The sequence below is a fragment of the Caretta caretta genome, chromosome 1 (assembly GCF_965140235.1).
Source record: "Caretta caretta isolate rCarCar2 chromosome 1, rCarCar1.hap1, whole genome shotgun sequence".
Classification (NCBI taxonomy): Eukaryota; Metazoa; Chordata; order Testudines; family Cheloniidae; genus Caretta; species Caretta caretta.
Window position 1 is genome coordinate 298,543,821 of NC_134206.1, and position 25,393 is coordinate 298,569,213.

The 25,393-nt window shown below is 40.5% G+C and overlaps 1 protein-coding gene across 9 annotated transcripts in view; it reads left to right on the top strand.

Annotated features, from left to right (window-relative positions):
- The window catches only part of ADAMTS20 (ADAM metallopeptidase with thrombospondin type 1 motif 20), a 207,484-nt gene extending 182,781 nt beyond the window's left edge, over positions 1–24,703 (top strand). For 6 of the 9 annotated variants that reach the window (XM_075124403.1, XM_075124402.1, XM_075124404.1 and 3 more), the window contains 4 exons: positions 1,045–1,178; positions 2,797–2,888; positions 6,891–6,995; positions 7,904–9,646. In XM_075124403.1, coding sequence (XP_074980504.1) covers positions 1,045–1,178; positions 2,797–2,888; positions 6,891–6,995; positions 7,904–7,996 — 424 coding nt within the window. In that variant the 3' untranslated portion in view covers positions 7,997–9,646. Of the gene's footprint in view, positions 1–1,044; positions 1,179–2,796; positions 2,889–6,890; positions 6,996–7,903; positions 9,647–13,066; positions 14,319–24,429 lie in introns of those variants that run through there. The other 3 variants (XM_075124401.1, XM_048836013.2, XM_075124400.1) reach the window with 3 other exon arrangements.
- The last annotated feature ends 690 nt before the right edge of the window (positions 24,704–25,393 follow it).

The following is a 25,393-nucleotide window of genomic DNA, read 5'->3' on the forward strand; positions in this document are numbered from 1 at the left end:
AATGCTCCCTTATAACGTTGTTTAGCAGCCACTTGCTTTGTCCACTGCTTGCAGGAAGAGCAGCCCGTTGGAGCTAGCTGGTGGGGGCTTGGAACCAGGGTGAACTGGGAGCCCCCCATCAGCTCCCCACTCCCCTAAATTCCCTGTGTGGCAGCTGCCCAGCAGGCTATCAATTGCCAGCAATTCAGCTGTGCCTCCCGCCATGGCTATGTGCTGCTCCTGCCCTCTGCCTTGGAGCGGCTCCCCAGAGCCTCCTGCTTGCTGTGCAAGGGAGAGGGGCGGAGAGGGATGCTAATGTCAGGGTGTCCCCCTTTCCACCACTCCTGTACCTAATCTCCACAGAGCATGGGGGGACATGACAGGGCTCAGGAGGGAGGGAGCTTGCTGGCAGCAGCTGTTGTCTCAACTTGCTGATCTACTTAAAAAGGCAGTGTACTTAGGGTGGGGTCACTCTACTTAAAGGGGCAATGCATGTCTCTCTCTCTCTCACACACATGGTGTGTGTCTCTGTCTCTCTCTGCCATGCTGTCTCCCCTCCCTCCATTAGTGTTGCCTAGTAAAGTGTGAGGCTACATTAACAACAATGTGTTAACCCTTGAGGGCTCAGCAGAATGCTAGTTCATCATTTAGCAGTAAAGCATCCCCTGGGAAATATCCCACCCTCTTCCACCCTCTGACTTCACCACTTAACCAAGCTTCACAATCATCATTGCTGTGTACAGTATTAAATTGTTTGTTTAAAACTTGTACTGTGTATGTGTATATATGATGTCTTTTGTCTGGCAAAAAGAATGTCCCTGGAAACCTAACCCTCCCCCCCACCTCCATTTACATTAATTCTTATGGGGAAATTGGATTCGCTTAACATAGTTTTGCTTAAAGTAGCATTTTTCAGGAACATAATTACAATGTTAACCATGGAGTTACTGTACTATTCAGTATTTGTTCGATATTCTATGCGTAGTATAAAATGATTTGATTGTTTTTCAGTATGATACTACTTTAGAAAACATACAAAAATAGAAACCAAATGTGCTATTACAGGTTACAAAATCCATATGAATGTCCTTTCAATGGAAGCAGAAGGCAAGACTGTGCATGCAGAAATGACTACCTTGCTGCTGGACATACCAGTTTTAGCAAAATAAGAATTGATATAATCTCTATGCAAATTGACAGTAAGTGTTTATATATTATTACAGAACTCTATGTAATGACCCTTCTCTTGGAATTTTAAAGTGACTACTATAAATGCAAATTTAGAACCCAATTGCGCCATTTCTACGCAAACAAAACTCTTAACTTCAATGGCACTTCCATGAATGAAACTTCACAGGTTCAAACCTTAAGCTTTCATGGGTGTCTCATAACTTTAATACACATGCATAATCCGATGTATGTGTTTCTCAAGAGCAGAACTAAGGGGGAGGGATAGCTCAGTGGTGTGAGCATTCGCCTGCTAAACCCAGGGTTGTGAGTTCAATTGTTATACAGACAAAACTGCACAGGATTGTTTCAGGGGACAAGACAAGATGTCACATTTATTATAATAACACAATTTGATTTAAGACCAATAACTAATATCTAATACCTTTGTATATATACACACACACACATACATACACACACACCAAATGTTCTGTAGCTGCTATATAGTTACCAGTTCTGAATGTAGCTTGAGTTCGTGGCTTGGGTTCGTAGTTTGTGGCGGCTAACTGGCCAGGAAAGCTGGACAAAAGGAAGAGCTGGGTTTCTGTTGGGCGTGCACCGATGCCCTTCCATGTTGGCAGCAGAATGTTACCCTCCAAAGTCTTCCATCTCACCCATCCTTTTTGTAGGCTTTAGTTTGAATCCAGAGTCTATAGGTCTTGCTGTGTCATGCTGCCTCTGGGTCCAGTGTGATTGATCACCCGTCAATTGCAGACATGACTTTCAGCCTAGGACCTGGCTTTGATGCTTCTTCAATTGTACTTTTGTTCTTTTCTTTTGAGGGTGGACTCTTCTTACTTTGTCAGGGCTGTTGTCTGCATCTTCAGCCGTTGGTGTTTACACTTTATTTCATCAGGACACGCTGGGACTGGAGGTTGATTCCATCATCCATCCATACCTCATTCACACATCTGAACTAAACTAATAAGATTACAGCAGGGTTTTGCAAAAATGAAGTGAGCATTTTAAAATGGAGTTTGGGATAAGTTAAAATGGAGTTTGGGTTGCAACATGGACAAGTGTAAGGAATGGCAAATAGTGAACAGAAGTTACAATGTTGAAGCAGTGCAAGTTTCAGTGATTCAAGCAGCAATTGGATTGAAAGTGAAACTCAATTATCCAGTTATTGGGGTAACTGGTTTTATGAATGAATGTTGTTTCATTCATAAAACTTTGCTTATGAAGTTATATTAATAAAGTGAACAATTAAAAACAATTTCATTGATCAGTTCTACACAATCCTTGAGGGGGCCATTTAGGGATCTGGGGCAGAAAGTGGGGATTGGTCCTGCTTTGAGCAGGGGGGTTGGACTAGATGACCTCCTGAAGTTCCTTCCAACCCTGATATTCTATGAAGTAAGCCTTTTCCTACAGCAGATTACACCATAGCGCCGACTTCCCCTCTGCTTGGTGGGTGCTTGACACCTCGCCCTGCCTCTGGCCCCGCTCCTGCACTGCCCTCACTCCACCCCTTCCCCAAATTCCCCGACCCACCCACTTTTGCTACTTTCTGCATATTGCTTGTCTACTAATAAGTTTTTAAAGCAACAATTCCGGTGCTAAATAATTGTCATATCTGTTTATTAGCTACAGACCTTCTCTTTGCTCAGATTGTATTTGGGAGAGCTGTTCCTTTTGCTACAGCTGGAGATTGCTATAGTGCTGCCAGATGCCCACAGGTATTTATAATTTTTTTCCATGAAATTAACACTTAAGAAAAAGACCATTTTACTAGAGGTCGTAGTAGGGAGATGCAATCGACTAATGTACACTCAATCTTCTGTACAAAAATACAGTACATTAATAAGTAATTGCTTCTTGCTCCCCTCTCTTTTAGTCCATCATCCGTTACATTTGCTCCCTGAAATTGTTTTCCCCACAGCTGTCTCTTTTGCTGTCCCTCATGTTCCTGCTCCATGTATAAGTATCCAATCTGCTATTGATCTCTTGTGTTCCTGCCTCTTGCACTGGTGTTCTTCTGATGTGCATTACCCCTTAAATTTTTTGTATGTCCTTCTAATGTCCTTCTAATCCCTCTTTCCAGCTCTCCTCCCTTGCTATGGCCCCATCAATTTCTCTTTTCCTCTCCATCCCTTTCCATCTCCTCTTCGTCAGATCCCTATCAGCTGACTCCCCTTCTCTGTATTTTTGTCTTGGTTTCTCTGCTCCCATGATGTATAAGACATGAGACATTCATTCACATAAAGAGTGGAGGAGCTGAAAGGCAGTACTTAAAGATCATAGAATCATAGAATTCTCATTGCTCAGCAGCAAAAGAATACTTCCCAGCATGTGTTGTGAGTTGCCTTAATGATCTATCACCTGGGACTTCATGAAACATGTTGGAATACTTGTGTGGAGAAAGAGCAGAGGTCTGATACATGCAGATACAATAGGGCATCCCAAGCAGCCAAATGTCATTCACTGGCCTAAGACCAGGACCAGAATACAGTAACCAGAAAATTAAACCACAAATAAACAAAAATCCTCACAAGTGCTTCAGAGCACTGGATACTGAAAAAAAAAATCATAGGGCCAAATCCACTACTGACCTAAGTGGGCACAGCTCTGTTGAACTGCATCTCTTTACACCAGTGGTGAACATGACCTTTAATAACGAATGATAATGGATTCTGCTAATTGGGGATATATCTCTGCACTGAAGTGTTCACACCTCAGGAGATGCCTTGAAGGAGTGCTGCTGGTCTCTGTTCAGATCAATTGCACCACTTCCTTCACTCTCAAAGTTTTTCAGATCTGCTCCCAAGCCTGAATATTATACATGACAGGCAACTGCTGTGCCATCAGTATAATTGCACATATGCAATGTTCATTTATTTCTGCAACATGACATCATTGTGGATGAAGTTACTTCATGAAATACTATGAGCCTATGATTATGGAATAAGCTACACTCCATTTGCATTAATTTTCTCCAGATGCTGTATGCCATAAAATTAATACGTTCCGCTTCTTTGGTACTCAAAGAACCACCTCACCTGTGTAACACATCAGCTTGTGCCAGTACACCCAGGGGTATGAGTCCTAAAAAATAAAAAGAGCAACTAGACATGAAAATATACAGGAAATAAGTTATACCAAACTATACAATATGAGACTGGTGTTTTCAGCATCTATATGAATCACAAGAGTGAAGCTTGAATGGTGTATATGCATCACTAGAACCCTGAAATAAAAATAAACTCTTCATACAGTCCTTTGTATGTAGTTTATTTTTGATAAAGTTTGGGTACTATCAAAATACAGGTATCTCATGAATACCTTAACATTTATACCTTTAAACTAGGCTTGGAAGGATTCGATTTCAGTAAAAATTGGTAAATGTTGATTTCACTGTATACCACAAACTGAGAAAAAAGTATTTCCATTGATGATCATCGAAATTTACAGATAAGCAAAATAAGAAAAATACTGTTTGAAAACTTTATTAGAGTCAAAATCCAGTAATTAGATTTTAGAATTAAGCTTGTTAAAAATGGACTAGTGAATCAATAGGAAAACCAGGTATGATTTGTTGATTTTAAGGATATTCATTTTGTATATTTTTGCATGTGATGTTGACAATTTGTGTTTTAATATTTATAAAGCTTTAACTTTTTGAATCTCAATATCTGTCATTAAATAATTGTCTGACCCCATCAGAATTTCGCAATTGTGAAAATTTAGATAGATAAAAATTGAAAAAAAATGCTTAAAAATAAATATTGATATTATCTGTCAAAATTGTAAAAAAAATTAAAATCGAAATTCTGCCAAGCCTAGATGAAACCATCCAACAGTAAGTAGTACATATATTTACCATGTTGGATTTTGGCAAAAGAATAAAACAGTAAAATGGGAAAGTCTTTCATGAAGTATGACTGGAGTTGATGGAGATTTCGATTGCATAGTACTAATCTCATACCCCTTGTCACTTTACAAAATTTGAAACAAGCACATTCAGGACAGGCTTGATTCAGTTTTCATTAAAGTCGATGGCAAAATCCTCATTGGCTACTAAGGGGAGCAAGTTTTGTAACTGTTTGTATGTACAGTGCATATATATATATATATACACACCTTTATATATATATACACACACACATACAGAGTATTTACTGACATGTTTGTTTAAAAGCTCAACCATGATATTGCATGATTGTAGTTTATTCAATTTCTGCAACTTTTCTTCTGTGTCACCATTTATTTTCTAAAGTGGAAAAAATTAGTGGAAAAAGTGTAGTATAGTTTCTAGTTCCAAACATGTTGTCTGTTCTAAAGTGTATTTCAAGTCCATCTTTGATTTTTATTTTTAAATAAAGGTTTGCATATAAAAGGGCTCTGGAATCTATGTAATTCTCTGAAATTGTATTTATTGTACAACTTTGTATTTAGCAGTGAATTTAATTTAAATATTTGTTTGTATCTGTATTGATTGCTTTGTTAAGAGGTATATTAAGTATTCTGTAAGCATGGAAGAGTGAGCTATCACTTTCAGAATAGGTTGAGGCACTTGACTGGAAACTACACTTGAAAAAGGCTGAGAGCTGTGAGTAGCAGAGAAGGATTTGTCCGTAGTTGCCAGAGTGTGGCAGACCATGCCGATGTTGCTCCAAAAAGTTCAAACACAGTTTAAAATATTTATCTTTTGAGAAATGGTTGTTTCGGGTGTTGTTGTAGCCATCTTGGTCCCAGGATATGAGAGAGACCAGGTGGGCGACGTAATATCCTTTACTGAACCAACATCTGTTGGTGAGAGAGACAAGCTTTTGAGCTCCACAGAGTTCTTCTTCAAAGCTTCAGACGTTTGTTTCTTTCATCCACAGAGTTTAGTCCAAAAGAAGATATTACCTCACCCACTTTGTCTATTTTTAAGAAAGCAAGCCTCATTCTGGCAGGTCTCACATTTTTTAACACACTAATTAAAATAAAATCTGATTTCAGTTAGGAATAATAAACAATCCACTTCAGATAAAATGTGAATCAAACCAAAAACATGAACCAATCCAAAAAGTTTGAGGTTTTCAGAAATTCAGATAATTTTTAAAGTATTTTGTTGAAATTTGTTGTTTTTCATCTCTCAAAATGTCTGGCTTTTGACCAGAATTGTTATTTGATTATTATGATAACTGATGTTATGTTATATGGTATTGTAATTATGCCAACGAACTCATAATTGGTATTATTCAGCATTATTTCCCACCACTAGCAAACCAGAAATGACTGCAAGGATCACACAAAAAACAGTTTGTACCAGAATTCCAGCAATGTCTCTTGATGAAAATGCTTGTTTATGTTTCAAATAAATATCAGCACTTTTGGATGTTTCTCTAATCTAAACTGAACTCCTGATCATTATGTTTTTGTCCATAATTAATTCCTTTGCAAGAACTATCTGGGAACATCACAAAATGTCTGAGTATTTGATGTAACCTATTTTTTTATTATAATAGGAGAGAAAAATATTAAAATAATAATTTACTCTCAGGTATAAGAGATGGTGAGTGAGCTAAATACAGTAAAAGGCTTGTGTGTGCCAACATAGAGGTTTCTAGGCTTTTTTACTTTAGAAATACAAAATTCGGTATGTAACCGTAAGGTTACAATGCAATGTATTTGCTAATGTTAAGTGTCTTAAAGTTTGTACATAAGCTCTGTGATTTGATTTTTTTTTTTGATAGGGGCAGTTCAGCATTAATTTGACAGGCACTGGCCTGAGGCTATCCAATACAGCTAGATGGATTGCTCAGGGCAATTATGCAACTGTTGATATACACAAATCTCAAGTAAGTAATGTGTGCTCCATGGGTGCATATTCTTTGTCCATTCTTGACTTGACTGAGACACTTTCACAGATACTTTATGAATTTATGAACTTGTCTACTAGGTAGGACAATGCCTAGCCAGAGGGCTGTAAATTGTAGAACGCTCCAAAGGATTGGGCTCTAACTACCCTGCATAGACCCTGCTGACCCAGCCTAATAGGCATAGGCACTGACTCCATGGGTGCTCCAGGGCTGGAGCACCCACAGAAAAAAATTAGCAGGTGCTTAGCACCCACCGACAGTCAGCGCCTCTTCCTCTCCCAGTGCCTCCTGCCCATCGCGATCAGCTATTCTGCAGCATGCAGAATGCACTGGGGGAGGGGGAGGAGTGGGAATGGGGCACGCTCAGGGAAGGGGACGGGAAGAGGTAGGGTGGGGGCGGAGCATGGGTGGGGATGGGGCTTAGGGCAGAAGCAGGAAGAAGCAGGGCAGGATGGGGGCTTGAGGGAAGGGGTGGAGTGGGGTTGGGGGTGGGACCTGGGGTTGAGTACCCCTGGAACAAGCAGGAAGCTGGCACCTGTGCTAATAGGTACCTATTGCCCATTGACATAGTCCTGTCTGAAACAGTGCTAAGTTAACACATGCTAGGAACCTTTTAGAGGGCATTAGCAAGGTCTACACAGGGCAGTTAGAGTGCAACACTTCAGAGTGTCTACAGTTTACAGCCCTCTGGCACACACTGCTACAACGTGTAGACAAACCCAGTGTGTTCAAGTTAATTTGGTCTTGTCTCCCAGATACCGTAGTCTTCAGTGGGATGTGTCAAAGGTTCTGATGAGTCACCATTTTATTAAACTATTGTGTGTAATTATGGCTTTGATAGTTTCTCATGACTGAGTTCTTGCTATTTTTGCCTCTCTAATTTCCAGGATGGTACTAAAATATATGGAAGATGTGGAGGGTTCTGTGGGAAATGTATTCCTAACACAAGTATTGGTCTCCAACTTCAAATAAAACCCTGAAGTGGTAAGAACATCAAAAGCAAGAAAAACTGTCTTTAAGGTGCAAATTCTAGGTGCTATTATTTTTTTCAGTCTTTCATCTCTGAAATGTTAATTTACTACTAAGAATTCCTTCCCATTTTCTTCAGTGTTCAGGGATGCATATCATTGTTTAATCATTTAGTGATGGGCTAACAGGTGCATAAACCACAATCATAAACCCTCAGGTTTTGATAAAGAGGTATTCATTCAATGTACAGTATATACAAGCAAGTAAAATAAACTGCACTGATGTTACTACTGGTAACACCTTAAACTGGACCATAATTGTAATACTGTACCTGCCACTAATCAGTGCACGTCATTGTACAATGTACAGTAAAATGCATATACTGTGTTGATTTTCTGGATCAACTATATTAAAATGTAGAAAGAAAAGAAGGACACCAATTAATAATTTCAACTACTTTCAGCTTTATGAAACCTGTTGGGAATTATGTTTTGTCAACAATTTACATCAGAAGAGTGCATCATCAATATACTTTTTCCTGATACAGTTTCCAAAGGTTCCCCCCTCCCCCATTTCTGTCATTAAAAACATTCATTTTTTCTTTCTCTTTTTGTGGTGCTCAAACAGTAATATTAGTTCTGGAACGTGTGGTTTAACCTCTGTAGTCTCCAGGAAAAATGTTAAACATCAAAACGCTGTTTTGTTGTGGGTACAAGAAAATAAAGAAACACATCATAGTTTGAAAATCTAGTTTTAAAACCCTACCTCTCACACAACTGTGTATACTGTAAGAGCAATATATTGTGTATGTTGTACAATTTGCGGTTATATAACTATACATATTTACATAACCTCTGCCCAGATACTCCAGACATTTTATTTGTTGGAAGTGGCCAACAGCATATTAACAAAAGCCCTATCTTGTCTCACTTCCACACCCAGAATTCCCATTGACCTCAGTGAAAGTTCTGGGTTCAACAAGGGAAGGCAGGATTAGGTCAAAGTGTGCATAGTGCACGTTTTTGAGAAGTACAGTTTAATTTTTCAGAGAGCAATAAATGCAACTGTAATGCACACTGTTAGAAGTGCTTCATCCTAGAAAAATTAAATGTATAGGAGGAAACGTTTCAATTTCAGACAAGATCTAGCTGTTTGATTTGTTGTTTAGAATTAGTCCAAGTCCAGAAGTGCAGAAATAAGTACAGCATAAAGATTACCTGTTTCAGGTAAATTCTCAGGTATTCAAAATAAGATTTTCTATGTGCATAAAAACCACACATTATGTACTAGATAATTATAGGCATTTTTCAACTCTAAACCAAATATCAGCTAACTATTTATATGCCAGTGAGAACTGGTAGGTCATACGGCAGCTATATCTTGGTTTTACCCACAAAGTATTAGCCGAGTTAGGAATACATTTTAATGAAAGGCTATATTGCACCACATATCTAAAAAGCAACTGCTTAAAAGTAACACATGTAGATGACTATTTTGTGATCTCTGTATCAGAAAAGTATTTTTGCACTATGTGCCTTAAACTAGTTGTAAACATGTATAAGAAATATATAACACTATTTTCCTAGAAATGTTTACATTTATAATTAAAATGTTCTAATTTATAAAATATTTATATAATAAATATGCTTGTGTGATTGACACTTGAGTACTTTAGTATATTTTTTCCACAGTGAAGTATAGTATAGTGTTCCAAAAATAATGAAGCTCTTGTATACCTTCAGAACAGTTAAAACTCCTAGTATCATTTGAGCAAAATGCAATAGTTTAATTCTTGAAATAATTGCCACACAATCAGTTGTATTCACTATACAGGCAAACAGAAATCAGTGTGTAGAGCGATTCGTTTTTTAAATATTTTATTTAAAAAACTCCTTTGTATCTAGAATTGTATTCATGTCTCATGGATTTAAGGCCTAATCCTGCAAATCTTGTGCACTTAAAACTCACAGGTGAGTTTGGGGAGTGCAAAGAACATAGCATCAGAGCTACAGGAAACTTTAATGTTGGAAAGTACTTTGTTCTTTAGAAGAAAGCATAATCCTAACACGACAATATTAATTCTAAGTAAAGACCCAGTCCTGCAACAGGATATTATGCCGTTTTATTAAGGAGTCCTCCATGTAGAGGTCTTTGGTTAAGATTAATCACAGGAGTCTAGACATCTTTACAGAGGAAGTGGCTGTTCAGATTATGGACCACTACATTCAATAAAGAAACATTGAAAAGATGCAGATATCATCAGCTACTATGTAACTAACTTTTAAAAGCATTTTAGTGAATGCCTTTTTGGGATAATCTTAGTAAGCTTTATCCTTTTTTAAAGGATTTGGAATAATGACTGTTGAATTATTATAATTGGCCATTTCAATCAAGAACTATAAAGGATACAGCTTCCATATAGGATTCTTTGTTACAAAAATCACAAAATGAATGATGCTTGTTCTCATTCCAAAACTGTTTTATGATCAAGAAAATCCAGCTCCTCCCAGTTCATTGTCATGCAGAGAAAGTTTGGGCTAGATTCACGAAGGGTAGGTGTTACGTTGCTGAGTGTCACAGTACCTAGCTATTAAGCATGTAGAAAACCACTGGGATTCACAAAGCCTGAGTTAGGAACGTAGGATCCTTATACAGTGAAAGGAGGGAGATGAGCACCTAAGAATGGCTTCACAACAGCCAACACGCTGAGTGGGGAGCTGCCTAAGCTAGCCACAGGGAGATGCCAAGGAGAGGATGTGTCCTAAGCCCTGCCCCCTCAGGGAGTTGAGTGTCTAAATCCTGGCTGGAGGGAGAAACCTACCTCTGCTTGGGATTCTCAGCTGTGAACCCTCTCCTGGAGTCAGGTGCCTACGGCATTTCTTGCAAGAAGCCAGACAGGGGTGGGAAGAGTGAGAATGATTGTCAAGGTTCCTCCCCCACTCTGAACTCTAGGGTACAGATGTGGGGACCTGCATGAAAAACCTCCTAAGCTTATCTTTACCAGCTTAGGTCAAAACTTCCCCAAGGTACAAAATATTCTACCCTTTGTCCTTGGATTGGCCACTACCACCACCAAACAAATACTGGTTACTGGGGAAGAGCTGTTTGGAAACGTCTTTCCCCCCAAAATACTTCCCAAAACCTTGCACCCCACTTCCTGGACAAGGTTTGGTAAAAAGTCTCACCAATTTGCCTAGGTGACTACAGACCCAGACCCTTGGATCTTAAGAACAATGAACAATCCTCCCAACACTTGCACCCCCCCTTTCCTGGGAAATGTTGGATAAAAAGCCTCACCAATTTGCATAGGTGACCACAGACCCAAACCCTTGGATCTGAGAACAATGAAAAAACATTCAGTTTTCTTACAAGAAGACTTTTAATAGAAATAGAAGTAAATAGAAGTAAAGAAATCACCTCTGTAAAATCAGGATGGTAGATACCTTACAGGGTAATTAGATTAAAAAAACATAGAGAACCCCTCTAGGCAAAACTTTAAGTTACAAAAAAGATACACAGACAGAAATAGTTATTCTATTCAGCACAATTCTTTTCTCAGCCTTTTAAAGAAATCATAATCTAACACGTACCTAGCTAGATTACTTACTAAAAGTTCTAAGACTCCATTCCTGGTCTATCCCCGGCAAAGACAGCATATAGACAGACAGAGACCCTTTGTTTCTCTCCCTCCTCCCAGCTTTTGAAAGTATCTTGTCTCCTCATTGGTCATTTTGGTCAGGTGCCAGCGAGGTTACTTTTAGCTTCTTAACCCTTTACAGGTGAGAGGAGCTTTCCCCTGGCCAGGAGGGATTTCAAAGGGGGTTTACCCTTCCCTTTATATTTATGACAATGACTTTGTAGCCTAATGGGTAGGGCACTTACCTCAGAGGTGGGAGCCCCAGTAGCCAATGACTATTTATTTATTTATCCAAAGTAGAACAGCTTTGCCAGGAGACAATGAGGCACCTTCACATCAGAATATCCCATAGGCCAATGATTAGGGCACTTGCCTGAGAGGTGGCAGCTCCAAGTTCAAATCCCTTTTCAGCAGGCAGATGGGGGACTTGAATGGGAGTATCCCACACCCTGTGCACATACCCTAACCACTGGGCTAAATGTTATATGGGTGCTCCTCCTGCTGCCTGTTTTGTGTGGAGTTAGGCAGCCTCTGAGTGTGCCTACTGGATAGGGCCCTGCATGTGTTAGGCAGAGGAGCGTCTATTTTCCCCCAGTTGTGAATCATTCTGGGGCTTAAGCCAGCCGGATGGCTAGAGAGGGGCTACAGTGCACATGCTGAGAGGCAGAAACACAGGCAGCAAGGGAACTTTTACTGCCAGCATTTAGGCTCTGAGCAAGTTTAGGCACCTACAAGATTAGAAGGCAGCTGAGTGAGGGTTCTGTGAATCCAAGTGGTGCCCTTTGTGAATCTAGCCCTTAGTGCTTAACATCGGGGAATCATTTTAGTGTATTAATATCACCCATATATACATAATGGCAGATTTTGCCTCCTGACCTTCATGAAGAGGGGACCCTCTACATGCAGACCTAACTCTTCCAGTGCAGGCAGGGAGACAGTCAGCTCCCTCAGTGGCAATCTGTCCCCCTCCCCAGGACTCCAAGGAAGTTGTTCTCAGGACAGGGATCCACAAGAAGAGAAGGACTGGGACAGGGTAGGGTGGGAGCAGAAATTAGGCAGTGCCACTCTGGGAGTGGGCAATAGCCACTAAAAACAGCCAGATGGTAGAAGGCATATAAAGTAGAATTCGACTTCTGAAATGCTCCCGGTTTCAATAAGCTACAATAAAGTCATATTGTTAATTTTGGAAAGTGCCCCATTAGCTGATACTGGCATTGGCAGTGCTCCAGAGTTTTTCAATACAGGTATGTTGTCCATCATACCCCACTACCATGGTCACCATTAAGTATTGATTTGCCAACAGTTGCCACACCATGGTATGAGCTACTGCAGTTTTCCAATGCACTTAATGATGGGACATAAAATCAAAGCTATTACATTTACTGCGCAGATTGAAATTTTAATCAAGTAACATCACAACCTCAAGCTATTTTCTTATTTATAGGGTAAAATCAGCATTGCACCCTGACCGCATTACACAGGAGGAAGCTTCCTCAGGCTGGATACTGCTGCATCATTCAACGTGTACTTTGTAGTGTATGGGGTATTCTGTGGGCAGGTCAGAGGGGAAGAGATGTTACTGGAGCACACAAATTAGAGCAACCTTAGGACTACTCTAATTTAGGTGGGGGGATGGAGCATAAAAGTGGCTTAAATGTTCTTTTGCCCTTCACACTCTAACCTTGTGTTCCAGTTCCTGGTGCAGGAATAACAGAAGATGTTCTCTGTCTCAGTAGGAAGGGGGGTTGACTGGATTTGCAGTTGATGGCCACCCCGAATCTTTGAAAGGTGCTTGGGCACAGCCAGCCATGCGCCAACCTTGGCAATGCATCTCCCACTCCTTCCCTTCCCCACATTCTGGGGGCAGGGCTTTGCGGCATGATCTCTGGCCTGTTAGTGGCCAGTTTATGGGAGGGAGGTAGTTGGTTGTCTCCCCTGGCCTTGCCCTTTCAGGAATAAAAGACTCCTTCTGAGTGCTGGGCAGTTTTCAGATCTCTAAGTGCAGAGTCTGTCCTTTTATCTTTTACTAAACAAACTGTGTTTGTTTAGACTTTTAACATCAAAGTCACAACAAAATAGCAGAGTTTTAATGTGGTTACTGTAGTGACATTGAATAAATAGCTCTTTGTCATTAAAAACCTGTGGACCAAAGTCAACCTCTACTTATGCCAGCTGGGGCTGAATTTATTCCTTTTCCTCTTTCCATTGAAAATACTTTTATAATAAATTCTTCAATGGAGCATGACTTTTATGCTTCTGTCTGCCTGAATTTCAGCACCAATGTTAGGGCAGATGTACTTCACTGTTCTGGCATTTCATGAATTCCCCACTTTCGGATTTTGATTTGTTTGGGAGGGGAAGGGGTTTTCAGTCAATCATTCTGTGCAAACTCACTAGTTTTTAATCTAAAGGGTATTTAAAGGACACATGCAGGTTAATGAATAGTGCTGATAAATGTGGCTACTTGATATTGTTGACATATTTGCTCCTTTTCGAAATCTCATGTACTGAAATGAAAACTATGTATCGTTCCTATAATATTATGTTTTCATTTCCTTTAATTGACATCACACAAAATTTATACCACAATCTGAAGCCGGATCTGTGCTTCATATGATGAACCTTCTTAATGTTGTGTGCAGAGCTCCATCTTGTGGCTGTTACACATGATAAACTGCATGATGTCAATTGGAAAACTAGTCAGTTTTGGTTTACCCTTACACTTAGGTTTACACTTAATTGGGGATCGGTCCTGCTTTGAGCAGGGGGTTGGACTAGATGACCTCCTGAGGTCCCTTCCAACTCTGATATTCTATGATTCTATGTCTACACTGCAATTAAAAACCTGCAGCTGGCCTGTGCCAGCTGACTCAGGCTCGGGCTGTGGGGCTGTTTAATTGTGATGCAAACGTTCAGTTTGAGGCTGGAGCCCGGGTTCTAGGACCCTGTGAGGTGAGAGAGTCCCAGAGCCAGGCTGCAGCCAGAGCTGGAATGTCTACACCACGATTAAACAGCCCCAAAGCCTGAGCTTCAGGAACCCAAGTCAGCTGGCACAGGCCAGCCACACGTGACCAACCACAGTGTAGACATACCCATAGTATAAGTGAAATAGTGGACAAATACCTGTATATTACTTTGTCATTTTATTTTATACTTGTCTCTTTTGGTGCTAAGGTTAAATTATACGAATTGTTCAAACACTAAGAAAAATACAGAATTGTAAAGTTTAGAAAGTATTTTGATAATTTTTTCCCTAAATCACCAAATAAAATGTAAAGTATATATACACTTACACACACACACGTATATATTATACGCAAACACTAACTGATGTATGATAAGCACAGAGACTATTTCTGAGGTGCTAGCCTCTTGTTCCCAAAACAGTACTCCAAAAAGGAGACAGGAAGGGATGAGGACTACATGGAGTCACAGCTCCATTGCCCACGTGCAGCCCAGCAGAGCTGACTGGCTACATGAAAAGGGACGAAAGTTGCTCCTCTTAAAGCTATGCTACTTCCAGCACTCTCCCGGCACCGCTTGGGAAGTCAAGTGGCTTTATGCCCTCAGACAAGGCCATGGCTAAATGCCACATGTGACCCCTAGTGAATAGGCATCATTTAAAATGCAAGAATATTGTGTGACTACATGTACTTCGTACTTTGGCAAGTCTCTCTCAGGTTTAATTATTTATAATAATTCTTCCTCCTGTCCCAGTAAATGGGCTGCCACATTTTTGTAAAAAGCATGACCTTTTTGTAAGAGGGCACCTCATTACAGTATCACCTATTAAGCCTTTCCTGAGAGAAAGACAGGCTTTTTTCCTATTGCTTATTAGAGATCATATCCAACTCCCATTGAAATCAATAGAAAAAACCCATTGACTTCATTGTGAGCTTGATCTGGCCCTAAATGCACAGGTTCAGCAAGCTCTAACGTGAGTCGAGAGTATAAATGGATTATAAATAAAGAAGATCAATACTAAACCTTCAGAGACATTTGCAACCCCTTTTCTACAGCCACAACAGAAACAAAAAACAATTTGTATGCAGGAGTGTGTGAGTACACACACACACACGTTAACCTAGGAAGGACTGGAGGACTGGGCTCCTCGTATTGAAAATATGGGCCCAGATTCTTTGCTTCATTGATTTTTCCAGTGCAAGTAAAATTAGGGGAAAGACGATCTTGTGGCTAATGGAAAGTGCTAGGATTCAGGACTACTTGGTTCCAGTCCCATCTCTACGACTGATTTGCTGTGTGACCTTGGGAAAGTCGTTTTATATCCCTGCGTCTCAGTTTACCCATTGGGAAAATGGGGACAATAATACTAAACAACCTCCAACGTGGTGAACCCCCCTCCTTATGCAGCTATGAAATATTGACTCTGGTGGAAGTATTAGCATTCATTTCTTATTGTTAGATATGGGGAGGCAGACTGAATGGGAAAAGACTTGCCTTTCACACACTCAACAGCAAATGTCACTCAAGTCACTAGTTAGAATCTGGCAGGTAGGTTGTCTGGGGACTGCTCTAACCAGCACTATCTGGCAACAGTCCACAAAGGACTGCATGTCAGGTGGGGATAGCTATGGTTTAGAGCCCTTCTTCCCCTCACGCCCACATATTGCAGCCATATGCGACAGGTAGTACAGGAGCTGAGTTCACTGCATCTGTGTAAGCTGAGAGCATCTCAACTTGCATGAAGTCACATCTGGCCAGATCAGTCTGTTTTCCAGCCACTTTGTGCCACCAAAGCAGTGCAAAAATAGCACAATGCACCTGAGAATCTGATCCAGGATATTGTAGTTTTACAAGTCACATTTGACTCACCAATGCAGCTCCTCCTGCTGGCTGTCCTGGGAATTAACTCAGGGTTGCCAGTGTGCCCTCCTCAGGTGGTGTCTCACCCGTCATCACTCTCGCCTCCACGGCATCCTCTTCTGGACACAGCCCTCTGGCTGTGCCCCACTCAGTTCTCTCCCCCATTCCAGGGGACCCAACAGGCCTCAGTCCAGCCACTTGCCTCTGTGGCAAACTGCAGTCCATGCACTGGCCACTCCACTCAGTGGCAAGTGGGGGGGAGCAAAAGGGGGGAACCTGAGCCCACCTTCTACTCCAGGTGGCCATCAACTGCTGGGGTGGCCATGTACTGCCCCTCCTCCTACTCCACTGTCTGTTTCCCTGGGCCACTTCCCGGCAGCCCTAGCACCTTCTCCGCCCTTGTACCAGGGCCTCAGTCTGGCAGCCATCAGGCTGGAGCTCTCCCCTGACCCTGCCGAGCACTGCTCTGTCCGTGGTGCTGTCTCTCTCAACCCTCCTACAGGGCAGCCAGTCCTCCTCCCTTGGCCTTCTTATATGGGCCAGGCTGGCCGCTTCACTAAGCCTTCTCCCTATTGGCTGGCTCAATACGCCCTCTTCTAATTGGCTGGTTTCTCCGCAGCCTCCCCAAGGCTGCTTTAACCCTTCTTCCGCCTGTGTGGGCAGCCACCCCACTATATGTAGGGACAGGACACAATAAGCCAGATCTTAGGTTCTGCAGAGAATACCTTTAGTATGTTAATGTGAGGGTGGGAGTACACGCACATGTGTGTTAATTTTTTTATGTGGCTTTATCTAACTTAAAGCCTATAATATCCAAGATGAGCTTTTAAACACAATGGAGGGGTTTTTTTTTCACTCCATAGATCTTGAATGTTTTTAGCCTAGCTTCTCAATTTTATTTAAGGGGTTGAATAAAAAACTCTTTATACTTTATTTACCTAAGTTCTAAAGTGTAGAGTTGTTATTATTTATTATTTGTATTACGGTAGTGCCTGGGGGCCCCAGTCACGGGCCAGGACCTTATGTGGCAAGGTGCTATAGAAACACACAATAAAAGGATGATCTCCGGCTCAAGAAGTTTACAATCTAAGCAAAGAGTATTTTTCATTTATTCATTTCTAGATTTTAAAGCCATAAGGAACCATTGTGATCATCTAGTCTGACCTCCTGTGTGACACAGGCCAAAACTAATTCCTAGAGAATATCTTTTAGAAAAACATCCTATCTTGTCAGTGAGGACTCTTGATAAATTGTTCCTGTGGTTAATTACTCACATTGTTAACAATGTACACCTTATTTCCAGTCTAAATTAGTCTAGCTTCAACTTCTAGCCTCTGGATCCTGTTATACCTTTCTCCGCTAGAGTGAAGAGACCATTATTAAATATTTGTTCCCATGTTGGTGCTTATAGCGTTACTGTCCTACAAGCATCTTCTGAATCTCATGTCTTTTTTAAAAAAATCCAAATCTCCTTTATAGTCTTATTTAAAGGTTCTCCCTGGAAAGAAGACTGTCTCCCTAAAGTGGTGTCCAGTTAACAAAACAAAACACAAACGAAAAAAACCAACCCAAAAGATTCTCAAATATTTTAACAATTTAATTCTTAAGTTAAAAACCATCAGAGAACATTAAAAAAAGGAATAGGTAGCAGAAAAATAAAGATCACTTGGGTTGAGAAATCCTAACTCATAAATGGGATTGATTCAAACAGGACTGTGTATGCCATAAACAACAACGTCACAGTAGAGATGTTGCTGTAATCTACCTTTGGAGTATTTCCAAGACTTCTCTACAGTTTTGTTTGACCTTTATAAATAAATGACACCACTTTCCACTTGCATTCCAGCAAAGGATACCAAAGCATTTGTTAAAAATTAACTCTCACAACATAGTAATTTACTTAGTCCCATTTTATAGATGAGGAAATTGAGCCATGACAAGTTGAAAGCCAGATTCTGATACCCCTTCTCAGGTTGTGTAGTACTTTACTGACTTGGCTCATATAAAAATACTACTCATTGTGAATAAGGGTGGCAGAATTTGGCCCTAAATGACTTGTTCTAGATCACACAGTTGCAAATCTGGGAAAAGGTCCGGTTTCCTGACTGCCTGCCCATAACCTCACTTGTAGGCCGGCTTTGCTCTTTTCTAGTACGTCTCCACATTTTCTTGCGCCTTTGTGATTCTCAAGATGGACCTCACTGTACATGTGAATTAAACAAGCAGGAACTCATTTTATCCCATGTCTTAATTAGTCAGGCTCTCTTACTGGTGTGCTTTGGACACAAGCCAAACTAATCACAGAGAGAGTAGGATTCTGCTGTTAAAAAGAGCTATTTCCTGGAAATATTAGCTTCAGTTCAGACAGACAAGCGACAGTGATAATGGCAGTCAGGAGGGGAAAAAGCACCACCCTCTGCATTTCATTCAACAGAAGCGTTATCTGATGTGGGCGAAATATTTGACATTGAATCGTCTCATATAAATAAGGTGGTTTTCTTTTGCACAATGAGATTTATTTTACATGTCCATGACTTGAGAGGTTCTTATTGGTTTTGTTTATCCTGGCTGTGGAGAAAGGCGTCTGTGCTCTGTTTCTGATACATTTCGCCTTGTGTTCAGTTATGACAGATATGCCTTTGAATCTGGTTTATAAAAATATTGTAGCACCAAAGCGAAGCATTCTGGCCATATTTATGTCTGTATTCTGTCCTTAAACATGAACAGCTGTGCATACATCAAGCTGTCTCATATTTAATTCTGCACAGCAGTCCAGAACCTTTTTCTTTGTAATACACAAACATTTCCTTTTTTGTGGCTCATCGCTGTTCCCACAATATGAGATTGTTAGCCCATATGTATTTTTTCAAAGCTTATTTGTACAATTAAAAAAATACCACGGGGAGAGTTCAAGCAGTAAGGGGGATAACTCTATAGGGGTTACTAAGAGGGGTATTACAGAGTGGGTGAAATAAAATAAGTTATTTATTTCATGCAACCCATTTATTTCATGCAAACCATTGTTGTTTTATTCTGGAAAAAAAATCCTGAATTTACAAATACTGAAAGGCTCTTTTTGAAAGGGTCTAATTTACAATTTTTTTACAGTCTGATTTACACAAGGAAGGGACAGTCAAAGAAAGTTTGTGAATTTTCCATATGCAAAAAACTACAGTGATTTCTGGTAGTAGTGTCTATTGATGCCTGATGGGACGAAACCATATTTGCATTTGAGTCATCTCTTGCATAGTTCATTGATTATGAAAATGACATTCAGGGCCATTTTATCGTCCTGAATTGTTTTATGTTCCTCTAAAACTAGAAATCATTAAAACTAACTGTCTGGTACACAAATTGGAATTTATGCTCATAAAATCCAAGGCAGAACGTTTTTATTGTTTTCCTTTGTTTTGTTTTGAAATGCCTTGCAGAAAAGGTTCTCTGTAAGGTCTATTTAACACTTCATGAAAAGAAAACAGAAGCCCCAGTTGTTCTTTTGAACATCTAGGAAGGCCTCCATCTTATTTGAACATCAAAAGCTGCTATTGGTATCACCTTTAACCAATGTTTGATAGTATTTAGCAAGGGCCCTTTTTCCTTCTATTATCATCTTTTTCTTCTGTCTTACATTTATTATTCTTTTTGCAATAACAATTTGCATTAACTCCAACTGTCCCTCAATTTAATTCCTGCTTGTAACATGTGAGATAAAGAAGAAAATTAGAGCAATTTTCACACTTTACCCCTCAAAGTAGTAACATGAGGTGTTCGGCCTTATACTGCAGGTAACTTTGAGAGGAAGGTGGTTCATCAGAACATAAGAATGGCCATACTGGATGAGACCAATGGTCCATCTAGCCCAGTATCCTGTCTTCTGACCGTGGCTAAAGCCAGGTGCTTCAGCAGGAATGAACAGAACAGGTAATCATCAAGTGATCCATCCCTTGTTGCCCATTCCCAGCTTCTGGCAAACAGAGGCTAGGGACACCATCCCTGCCCATCCTGGCTAATAACCATTGATGGATCTATCCTCCAAGAACTTATCTAGTTCTTTTTTGAACCCTGGTATAGTCTTGGCCTTCACAACAACCTCTGGCAAAGAGTTCCACAGGTTCACTGTGCATTGTGTGTGAAGAAAAACCTATGCCTATTAATTTCATTTGGTGACTCCTAGTTCTTGTGTGATGAGAAGGAGTAAATAACACTTCCTTAATTATTTTCCCCACACCAAACATGATTTTATAGACCTCTATCATATTCCCCTTCAGTCGTCTCTCTTCCAAGCTGAAAAGTCCCAGTCTGATTGATCTCGCCTCTTATGATTATACCCCTAATCATTTTTGTGGCCCTTTTCTGTACCTTTTCCAATTCCAATATATCTTTTTTGAGATGGAGTGACCAGATCTGCACGCAATATTCAAGATGTGGTCATACCATGGATTTATATAGAAGCAATATGATATTATCTGTCTGATTATCTAACCCTTTCTTGATGATTCCCAACATTCTGTTCGCTTTTTTGACTGATGCTGCACATTGAGTGGATGTTTTCAGAGAACTATCCACAAGGACTCCAAGATGTCTTTCTTGAGTGATAACAGCAAGTTCAGTGAGATCCCGTTGTAATGCTTCTCAGTCTGCTTTGGACTTAATTATATTGAGTAATTTTGTATCATCTGCAAATTTGCCACCTCACTGTTTACCCCTTTTTCCAGATTCTTTATGAATATGTTGAATAGTACTGGTCCCAGTAAAGATCCCTCAGGGACACCTCTATCCATTCTGAAAACTGACCATTTATTCCTACCCTTTGTTTCCTATCTTTTAAAGGAGGTAGAAAAGAGTGACGTAAAAGACAGACTGCTTTTCACTAACTTCCCATTCTTCATGTCAGGATTAGAAATGCACAAACACTTCTTGTTTTAGGGTCAGTTTGTGCGTTTGGCAGTGTATTTGTGAATAAATGCTCTGAGGGATTATTTGGAGAAGGATCTATGAGAATGTAGTGAGGCAGACATAAAATTAAAGCGGGAAAAGCTCGTCTGAAACACCGCTCCCGCAGCAATGCATTTGTCTGGCCAGTTGGAACCAGTGTTGCTACACATGAAATTCATGCTTCAGAATATTTCCAACATGGACAAGAAACCATAGCTGTCATTCTTAATGTTAATATGCTTAATATTAACTCACGCACCTCTCTAAGCAGAGAGAAAAAGAGGACTTTAACCTTGGTGAAGGAAAGACATTTGCAGCCTGCCCACCTAGCCTGACACGCACCAGTGAAACAGAAAACTAGCTTTAGTATTAGTGCAGTGTTATTATTGCCATAATAAAACAATAGTGTACAAATTACTCCCATCCAAGGATCTCGCACTTGGAATGAAATAGTCATCTAGAGGAGCGTGTGAGCATTGCACGCTATCTTGCATTGCAGGCCATGATAATCCATTCAAACAAGACTTATGCTTTGCCAAATGAAGGAAGATTTTTTCTCATTGAAATAATTTTTCTTTTTTGAAGATGGCAGATCCCTCAAATCTTTTAAGTTTTTCTTCTTAAATACACTACAGTAATGACCTAAAGCATTTTAACTTTTTGGCACCAGACATGTACACACAATGCCCTCTGAAGTCAATGGCATTTTCATGTGCCTATTTAAGGGAAGACTTTGGCACAATACTGTAAGATATAAAACCAAATTTGCAGCTGGTGTAAGCTTTAGTGTAACTTTAATAGGGCTGTGCCCATTTACACTAGGTCTGAGCATGGCCAATAGTGATTTGAACCACTACTGTCTAATGCAACAGAAGGCTTTTAGGCCCTGATCCCACAGTTGGCTCCACACAGATGGACCCAGATGCCTGCATGGAATCTCGCTGCAGTTCATGAAGCTTCATGTAGGTGCAGATCCAATTTCATGATCAAGGCCTAAGGTTGTAAATTGTTTGTATCAGGCAATGGGTCTTCCTCTGTTGGTTTATGCAGCACAGAGCACACAGCTGAGGCTCAGTGAATAAATAAATAATACTAATTCAGGGTTTTTTTTTTAAAGGCTGAGCTTTTTGCTCATTGCCTGAGAGTTCTGAGATGCCTGTAGCCCCTCCCCCAAGGTGTGGCTATAGCCTCCTCCTTGGTGCTTGCCAGTCAGAGTGGCTTCTTTCCCTCCTTGCCTAAGTTAGGTCCTGGGAACAGTTGCCAACTTTCAGGCAGTAAATAAGCACCCAGACTTTCACAATAAGCCAAAAATCAAGCTAATCCCATTTCAAAACAAGGCCAAAACAAGCCAGTCCCTAAGAACTCCAACACTCTATGTGACTAGATCCCCCTGGCGTGCAGTCTGGGACTGTGTAGGTCTGCTGTGCACCCTTAACTCTCTCCCGCCCTTGCTCCGCTTGCCCCTTGCCCTGCATGCCAGGAGCTGATCAAAAAAATGAAGCAACAAGTTACAAGCCAAAAACTAGTCAACAAGCAACTCACAAACCAATTAAGCCAAAAGCAAGCCCAATTATTTCTGCGTTTTTGGCATATCTGGTCCTGGGGTATCTGTTGTGACGCCTGGTGCCTCCACCTACAGTGACTCCTCATTGTTCATGGGACTCAAGGGTGCTTTCCCCTGGGAAAATAACTCACTACTAATCTTAAAAAGTAGTATAAACCAGTACACAAGAAATAGAATACACTAATATAAGCCCAACAAAGGAAATGCCACATTCCAAAATAACCCTATAACAAAGAGACAGTGGCTCTAGGGAATAAAAGGGTTAAGGTTCATTTAAAAATGCTAAAAACATTAATAATACAACAAACTCCCCATCTCCCAACATTAACAATTGTATTCTACTGCTCTCCCTGTGACTGGGCACTCACTGAAATTATCAAGTTCGCTATCTCTCAAGAAACAGTGCACCGGCTTGTTTGGTTCAACTAAGAATTCATATTTTGTTTAACAGCAAAGCTCTGAAATCTACTTATGATAAAACAAAGAAGTTGGTAAGTGTACTGAGTAAAGATAGTGGAAACAATTGGTTATAAATAAAACAAAGTTATAACATGCTTTTAAGAGACTAAATCTAATTTTAGCAGGCTACATGCCTTTGTCTCAAACAGTTTCTCACCCTCAGTGTCCTGTTCAGAGCTTTCTGATATTTGGTCTAATCAGGCTCCAGGTTTTTCATGAATCACTTCTTCCACCAAGAGTATTCCTCAGTGAAATGGTTAACCAGAGTGTCTTTTTGCTTCGCCTTATATTTTCCAGAACTCAGTGTCTTTGTTTTCTGGGGTTTAGACTCCAGTGTCTGCTCATGCTGATTTCACATTCCCCCAGTCAACCTGGTGTTTCCTGTTGACTTAATGCAAATGCACTCCCATTGTATTTGGCTTATCCTGTTTAATTTACATCAGTGATCTAGGCAGACAGGTAAATCAGCATTTCTTTGTCTGGGAAAAATCTTGTTTAATCAACCCTTCTTGGTTTTATGGTTTAAACATATTTTTAATAAATACATACGACCTCTTGCATGACACCCATACATACATCTCACAATGCTTAGGATGAGCAGTATGATTATAGGCTTTTGGTTTGATATTTTACATGATATTCTTCATAGATAAATAGCATGGCAGCAGTGTGTTAGTTGTAATGTATTTCTCAGGCCTGACAAGAGTTGCTGACACGGAGTAGTGAACCACCAGTGGGCTGCTGTGTCACAGGGCTTACACAGGAAAAATTAGAAGACCAAATTCTACGTAGATATATGAGTGCAACTCACAGTGAAGTGTAAATTTCATGTGAATTTCTGATGACAGACTACAGCTGTCTCTGAGAAACAAGCGACCATAGTACCCAGCATGCCATGCTGCTCATTGTCTAATCAAATAAAAAAACAGCTGCCTTTTTTTCATACCTAGATCAGTTAGGGATGTAAGGGAAGCAGCATATTTTTGACTAATGTGCACCTTTGTTGTATCCCTTTTTATACACAGAATGAGGGACTCTCACTTGGGAAGCAGTGACTCTGAAAAAGCCTTAAGGTCCATGTGGGATAATCAGCTGAACATGAACTCCAGTGTGACCCTGTAGCTAAAAGGGCTATTGCCATCTTTGGATGTATAAATGGGAATATGAAGTAGGAGTAGAGGGGTTATATTATCTGTATTAGGCACTGGTGCAACTGCTACTGGAATACTGTCCACAGTTGAAGAAGGATGCTGAAAAATTGTTCAGAGGAGAGCCACGATAAAGATTAAAGGATTGGAAAACATGCCTGATCATGAGAGAGTTCAGGAGCTCAATCTATTTAGTTTACTAAAAAGAAGGTTAAGAGGTACTTGAGCACAATCTATAAGTACCTACATGGGAAACATACATTTGGTAATAGCGGGATCTTCAACCTAGCAAACAAATGTAATACAAGACCCAATGGCTGGAAGCTGAATGTAGACAAATTTAGATTGTAAATAAGGTGCACATTTTTAAGAGTGAGAGTAATTAACCATTGGAACAACTTACCAAGGGTGTGGTGGATTCTCCATCCCTGGAAAGTTTTAAATCAAGATTGGATGTTTTTCTAAAAGCTATTCTCTCACTTGAACAGGAATTCATTTAGGAAAGCCCAATAGCCTATGTCAGCGGTTCTCAAACTGTGGGTCATGACCCCATTTTAACGGAGTCACCAGGGCTGGCTTAGACTTGCTGGGGCCCAGGGCTGAAGCCAAAACCCCACCACCCGAGGCCAAAGCCCGAGGGCTGGGTGGCAGGGCTCATGTTACAGCCCCCCTGCCTTGGGCTTTGGCTTTGGCCCTTCCCTGGTGGGGTAGAGAGATGGGAGCTTAGGTGGGCTCAGGCTTCTGTCCCTTCTCCTGGGTTGTGTATTAATTTTTGTGGTCAGAAGGGGGTCGCAGTGCAATGACGTTTGAGAACTCCTGGCCTATATTATGCATGAGCTCA